This window comes from Arachis stenosperma, chromosome 8 (assembly GCF_014773155.1).
Source record: "Arachis stenosperma cultivar V10309 chromosome 8, arast.V10309.gnm1.PFL2, whole genome shotgun sequence".
In the NCBI taxonomy this organism is placed as follows: Eukaryota; Viridiplantae; Streptophyta; class Magnoliopsida; order Fabales; family Fabaceae; genus Arachis; species Arachis stenosperma.
Window position 1 is genome coordinate 34964743 of NC_080384.1, and position 7773 is coordinate 34972515.

The 7773-nt window shown below is 33.4% G+C and overlaps 2 protein-coding genes across 2 annotated transcripts; both read left to right on the top strand.

The window, feature by feature from the left end:
- Positions 1-451: 451 nt before the first annotated feature.
- On the top strand, positions 452-1416 carry LOC130945869 (uncharacterized). The gene is made up of 2 exons (XM_057874563.1): positions 452-503; positions 590-1416. The coding sequence occupies exons 1-2, from the start codon at positions 452-454 to the stop codon at positions 1414-1416; spliced, it is 879 nt and encodes a 292-aa protein (XP_057730546.1).
- An 824-nt stretch (positions 1417-2240) lies between these two features.
- LOC130945870 (uncharacterized) lies at positions 2241-6493 on the top strand. Its single transcript, XM_057874565.1, has 8 exons — positions 2241-2778; positions 2867-3038; positions 3146-3220; positions 3309-3450; positions 3565-3634; positions 3733-3798; positions 3903-4025; positions 6263-6493. Exons 1-8 carry the CDS (start codon positions 2241-2243, stop codon positions 6301-6303), a joined length of 1227 nt encoding a protein of 408 aa, XP_057730548.1. The 3' UTR covers positions 6304-6493.
- The last annotated feature ends 1280 nt before the right edge of the window (positions 6494-7773 follow it).

A 7773-nucleotide genomic window follows, 5' to 3' on the forward strand; every position in this document is an offset into this window, starting at 1 on the left:
AAGCTTATATAAGAGAATAAGAAATATATAATAAATTGTTATGTCAGCTAAGACATTAGAATAATTTTTAATGATATGTTGCCGACTCTTGCTTTATTATTGGCTGCATTTTAAAACTACATGTAAGGCTACTTTTTGAGTAATAATAGTTGCTAACATCAACTATATGAAATTAATATGGAGAAAAATATTTGAGACTATATAACAAATTTTATGCATCTTCTTAATTGCATTGCAAATGTAATAGTGTGAATAAATATGTCCAATTTTTACCTTTTTTATGTCTTTTCGGTCTCAGAGTAAGCATTGATAAGTGCTAATAAAGGAAGAAGAATTCAGTCTCTCTCCCTTCAAAAATGGATCAATTACTATACGAAGAGTGAATATCATGTGGATGTCTTTGAAATTTTGTGCTGATATAGATATGTAGCACCATGAGTACTAGATATAGATGGTCAACTTGGCACTGATGGAGAAGACACACTTGATGAAAATTCTCTTTTGTAAGTAATTTCATTCCAATGTCAAATACTGGCCTTTCATGGTCTTAATGTTGCCAAGATTGTATGTGAAAATGAGCTTGTTGTAGTATTGGTTAGTGCCGGAGAATCAAACAATGGTGAATATTCGGTTTATTACCCTTGGAGTTTTAACAACCGTGGCCAGTTAGGATTGAGGGATAGGGAGAACAGGGCACATCTAGAAGTTGTGAAAACATTTGATGAGGAGACCCTTTGGACAATTTATGACATATCATGTGGTGCTACTCACACTACCTTGCTCATTCGCAAAAAGAAATCTACCGAGTTAGAAAGCAAGTGTTGGACTTTTGGCCTTGGGAATAATGGCCAATTCGGACATAGAACAACACAAAGCGCATTATTTTCTACACCTGTTCAAAACTTGCCGCAAGATATATATCTTATTGGTATCGATTGCGACTTGTTTCATACAAGTGTGGTTTCCTCATCAGGGGATGTGTGGTCATGGGGAATGGAGAAGGGTCTTGGCTTATGCCTTGATGCTGCTCGTGGTTCATCATATTCTCGTGATGCCCTCTCACCCTTGCGTAAATTGTGTACTCCATACCAACCTAAATTTTCAGATCTGTTTCAAGTTGCATGTGGAGCTGCACATACTGTTGTTGTTGCGCGGATGGATATAATGTGTGGTCTTGGGGTAGGGGGAGATGTGGAGTTCTTGGAACCGATAACGTATTGGATTGTTATACCCCCACCAAGGTGCGGTAGCCTCCAGCGACAGAAGATTCAGAGGAAGAGGAATCAAAGAGCTCCCAAACCATCGAAGAATAGGACGCAACCCACAACTGCACCAATGGAGAACCTTCCCACCTTTGTTACGGTATGCGTTCTTAACCCAGCCACCATGCGAACAAGCTCTACTAGAGCTACCTGAACCTTGACTGTTGCTCCCCAACATCCTTCTCAACTCTTGGAGAGACTCTTGCGATTTGGAAAAATTGGGGCTGTTAGGTTTTATTTGAAATTTTTAGGGGTTAAATTGATGCTTTTAAATATTTCGTCATGTCATCTAACTGCTATGGTGTCAGGTGTCAACCAAAATTACGAGATCAGCTTTTCGGTGACGAAAAACGACGGAAGGGTCAAATTGAGGCACGGACCAAATTTCAGGGTACAATTAGAGTCAATTAAAACCTTAAAGACTAAATTGAGTTAGGGATCAAATTTCAAGGGTCATTTTGAGTAATAACTCCACTTTATCCTTCTAAAGTAAAAATCTAAAATTGAGAGGATACAAATTCGAATGAAATAACCTTCGATAACTTATAATTTAATATCCCGAATACAACAATATTACATGTATATTAAAATAATACTAATATAAAATATATATTAAAATATAAATATATATTAAAAATAAATTAAATTATATATATTTATATACAAATATATTTGTGATTAATTTTAATAATTAATTTTAATGTATAAATAGTATTTTTGTTTTGAATATCAGTGATTTTATAATCTATTTCGGGCCTAGGCCCGTTTAGTGACCAAAATCCACCACTTCTTTTTATTTTTTGTCAGAAAATGGTCCATTTTGGAGCTCTCTCTCTCTCTCTCTCTCCAACGGCTACTAGTGCAGAAAACATCTTCACTATTCAAATTCTCAAGAGTCAAGACTGAAGAAGCTCCTCACCCACTTCATCATTAGAAGCGTTACGTCATTCAATATTTCAATTCAATTCAAATCAAATCATGGATGATTCTTCTTCTACACCACAGAAACAACAAGACCCTCTTCCCATGTCAATCGACCCCACCACCACCACTTCGCCCCTCCGCGGGTCCAGGACACGCCTTGCCGACCGCCTTCTGGAACCGGAGATTCGCCGGAACCCGCCGTGCGACGGAGGAGGGCCAAGGCGGGAAGAGGGGCACAGGCGGCGGTCGCGGCGGCACTGCCATCTCCCAGAAAGTCTCGGAAGCCGAGGAGGCGCTCCGAGCCTGACGTTCGGGACGAGAAGGACGCTATGGCGGAAGAGGCTGGAAAACCTAGAAAGCGAAGGAACACAGTGCGGTCCAAGAAGGAAAATCAAACCCGGTGCTCCCACCACCTTCAATCCCATTTCCTCCAAGTATGCCCTAACGTTTCGGTTTTTGATGTTTGAAACGTTTGATGATTCTTGTGATTACATTTCGTGGCTGGTTTTGCGTTTCTGGTTGTTTTTCTTCATTTTTCTAGACGAAAATTATGTTAATCTGTGGAGAATCAGATCATACTATTATCTTGGAAGTGCTTCTTCCTTTGCTAATGGAAAAATCACTTTTTTTCCCTTTTTTCTTTTATATAAAAGCTGAAAAAGAAGAAGAAGAAGAAGAAGGAGAAGGAGAAGAAGAAGAAGAAGAAGAAGAGAATGGAGGTGATTTGGAGCGTGTTGGGCAGGTGATCAGTGATTTGATCATGTGGAAAGATGTGGCTAAATCAACCCTTTGGTTTGGTTTTGGGTCTCTCTGCCTCTTATCTTCTTGCTTTTCCAAAGGACTCAACTTTAGGTCTGAAACTTCTCTTCAATCTACAATATCTGTGATGTTTTGTTTAGCTCTTTATATAACGATCATGGAGAAAGATCTGAGTGATTTTCCTGCATGCTTTTGTTCAGCATTTTCTCGGCAATGTCACAATTGGCTATTGTTTTTCTTGGTGTCTCCTTTGTCCTAAACACAATTTGCCAAAGGTACAGTTGTTCTTTCTACTAGATGGTGCCATTATTATTCTATGAACTCTCTCCGTGAAACTTCCTAAGACTTGATGTTGTGTTTCAGGAACCAGGTTGAGAAAAAGCGCGAGTTCAAGCTGAAAGAAGATGACATTTTGCACCTTGCAAAATTGATTCTGCCGACTTTGAATCTCACAATTTCAGTTACAAGAGAGCTGTTTTCAGGAGAACCATCCATGACCCTCAAAGTAATTCAATCAATCTTAGAAGCTAAAATATTTCTTTCCCATTATTTCTAGTTTTCACTTTTTTATTATCATGTGTTAATGTTCACAATGGCTTAATCTTCTCTGTGGTGGTAGGTAGCTCCTTTCCTTTTACTAGGTGCGGAATATGGACACTTTATTACAATCTGGAGGCTGTGTGCCATTGGTGAGGACACCAACAAACCCCATAGAATCTGCTCTGTTTTTTCTTTTTTATTATAATTTAGTCTGGTTTACATGTCTTGCTGTTATATATTCAAACAGGGTTTTTAATCAGCTTCACTGCTCCGAAGCTTTATTCTTGCTACACCGAAAAGATAAACCAAAGAGGTCCAATTCCACCTACCCCTTATCCACCTACCCCTTATATGAAATTTTGTAGGCTTGTATATATACATTTTTATGCTTAATAGTAGAATGGTTTTGTCATGCAGCTGATCGCTTTACATTATGGTTGTTGGACATATGGTGTACTTGTACTCACAAGAAGAAACTAGTAGTATCAGCACTTATGGCTTTCTGGAATCTTTCCTCCATAAAAACTCGAATCTACACAGGTAAGTCCCCTACCAGGACCTAAGTGATCAGATTGCTATTTGTTTCAAGAACAACAGTTTGCTGCAAATAATAGCTCTTGTTTAAGAAATTTTAACATGAGATGAGAATAGGTACATTCAATTTTTTTTTTTTTCACTTAAAAGGGAGGACAAGTGATATAACTTATAACTTATAAGAGACCATATTATAAGAAATCACCCTTGACCTTGTTATCAAGTGGCAAAGTAAATTGAGACTATCCGAAGGACTTCCTTAGTGTGCACTGGCCAGCTTTATTAGTATATGGATATGGCAAAGTAAATTGAGACTATCCGAAGGACTTCCTTAATTTGTGTATATTTTTTTGTAATTTTTTACTTTTACTATATATTAGAAGTGATTAATAAGAAGTGAAAGAAGATAATAAAATATTTGTTTCTTATACTAAAAAAATGTATAAAAAAAAGTACAAAAATAAAAGAATGGCATTTTTATTTCATTGCTGCAAAGTGAATACAAAAGGCATATGCAGTAATGCACATATACAACATAAAGAATGGCAGTCATGCATGTTATTTTTTAATATTTTGGGTAATCAACTCAAACAAAATTGATAAAGAATTTTGTGTACTATATATCACGCATGCATTTATGTACATGATGATTTATAATACGTGGAATAATATAAAAGAATTTGGGTGTTTCAATTTTGTTTAGATAGAGATAGAGTTGTGGATCATTATGCAGATGGAGTTTTTCTGCACCCAAGTTCATGATTGCAACCTCTAGTATATGAATTAGCCTCTGTGTCTTGGCACGCTGCGGGATGTCTTTTGCTGCATCCAAGTGCTGTGTTACGTTGAAGTACACCATAGTTAATACCACGACCACCCGCCTCAGCATTTCCTGAGAAAACTGAGAACAACAAAACAAGACAATAAATCACTGTAACAAAGAATTTCTTTGTTGGGAATGCCATTTTCTTCTAATTATGCTACTTTATTTTTTTATCTGTCACTTTAATTAAAAAGAACTAAAGTGACAGATAAATAAAATAAAAAAATTATTAATGCAATCAATTATATTTTTTCAAGAAAGAATGCACTTGTTTAAATAAGATGTTCTTTTCATTCTGTTATTAGCCATGCATGAAAATAGTAATGTAATTTGTGGTGATGCATAACTAACAATTATAGCATGCATATTCCTGATGGTGATTCCTTTTTCCCTCTTAAGATGTATTCAAACTTTGACTTCGTCCTTGTTATTTAATTTATTTTAGTATTTATAAAATTTATTGTTTAATTTTAAATATCTTTTATTTGACATTACCGTCGATGCAAAAAACCATTATTTAGGTGGCAAAAGCTTACCTTCCACATATATGAAAGAATACATGTGTTAAAGGGAATATATCTAAATGTGTATATAGTTAATAATAGTTAGGATCAATGTGTATATTACTTTGATAGAAAATTAATAAAATTTTATTGTTTGTATAATTATGTTGATAAAATAATAAAAAAATATAAAATTATAACTAAACTAAGATTAAGTATTAAAAAGACAAATTTTATTTTTAATTTTAAATTATTATTTATGACATATGATCTCATAAATATTTACATGTTATTTTGTAGAATCCAAAATAAAATTAAAAATGGTATACAAAGACAAAAAAAATAGTCAAAACTTGTCTTATTTAGTATTTATTAATTATTACAACAATTAATAAATTAATAAATATTAAATAAGACAAATTCTAACTATTTTTTATTAATTTTTTTATTATTAAATATTTTCTAATTAAAAATAGCTCTAACATTAGAGATATTCTAACGCATTATCATAATTAAAGAGTTAAACTCTCTATTAATGGTCTCAAGTCTCAACTTTCAAAGATGTAACTAAAAATCTAAAACATAATTAAATAGTTAAATACAAATTTAAAACCAAAATAATATAAGAATAATTTGAGATCAAATAAAAATATTAAGAAAGAAACACACTTATTCAATTTTTTAATTGTACAAGTAAATAAAAAACTTATTTTTTCTAAAATGTACATCCATATGTAACAAATTTTATATTTACAAATTTAGTTATATAAAAAAATAATTTTTATAAAATATTTAAATAATATGTAAATTTCATTATCTTCTCTTACATAGGTATCTAATAAAAGAATCCAAATTTTTTTTTTCGTATGAAAAAGAAATCACTACTAATTATTATTATTGTTGTTATTATTATTTAGGGTCTAAGTCCAATCCAAATGATATTACAGGCAAGTGTTGATGATGGACATGATAATCTCATCATCTCAATAACAAGAAAAGGCTTTCCTGAAGAGCAAGCTTTTGAGTTTTGAGCCCTTCACGCACCAAGCTTTCATTACATATGGATAAAAGGAGACAATATATGGGCTTAAATACCTCTCAATTACTTAGTCTGTCTGAAGTTCACCATGAGCTATTGCTCTTTATATACACTCAAGAAAGCTTCTAAAATCTTGACCCTTCACAGAAATTATATTATATCTTAATAGTAGAGAAACAGAATATCACGTTTCGTTCAATACAGCAGCATATCGGAACCACTTCCCATAATATATTAACAATTATTATAAGAAATTATTATAAGAAAAATGTTAAATATCGTTAGAATTATCGTCAGTATCTATCCAACGGAATAAATTTCATTAATAATATATTATCGGCAAATTTTTATATTTGATGGTAATTTTCGTCGAATTTAGTGATGAAATATAGATAATAAAAAAACAGAATCTGTTGAATATTATTGTCGAAAATTTTGTGACAGTAACGTTGGTGCCATATCATACGTCTCTACACCATTATATCGGCGGATTAATCCGCGAAAATTGTTTTTAAAATGTTTTTTGTTTAAAAATTGATTGTGTTGTTACTGTCGGTATATTCCGACGGTAGTCTTATTTTTTAATAATCTTTAATGTACCTTGATAATTAATAATTCAAACAGTACTTTAAACCTAATGTGAAATATCAAACATATAAATTAAAAATATGGAATGATGATAATTGAAATATTTGAAATAATACTAATTATATTACATTCTTCTCAAAGTTTGGTAAAGAAGTACATATCATAAAACTATATTTACATTAATCCTATTCATATTCCTCATTTTCTTCCTCTATTTCACCATTCTCCTCTTCCAAGGTAGTTTTATGATCATCGAACTCGTCTACCTCTTCTTCGTTGCTATCGACCTGTCTTCTTCTTGAAGATCGTTGTCCTCTAGTGGTAGTGAGTCGGCATATATTCCAAGGTCAATGATGTCATCATCCATAACAGCCGATTTAATGGTGATCGGTTCACCGGTATCAACCCTGTTTTCAAAGGAGTTGAGTCATTAATCTGGTAAGGTTCCTGACCCTTTGTCCCTTCATCGGACTCGATATGGCCTCTTGACTTAGTCTTAACCACAACCACCCAACTAGACTTGCATGAACCCGGATAAAACAAATAGTATACCTGTCGTGCATTTTGAGGTAGAATAAAATGATTGTAGTGCCTATATTTCCTGGTTACATTAACTTCAGTAATATCGTAGTCATTGTGCTTTCATCTTTCTTGTCGTGAACTTGGATTATACAATTCACATTTAAACACGCACACCTTGTATGTAGTGCAACAGAAATACTCTAATTCATTTTTGTTGTACAACAATCAAACCAATCAGAATGACTATTGCCTGAATCCCCACGAACCCAAACTCCGGTG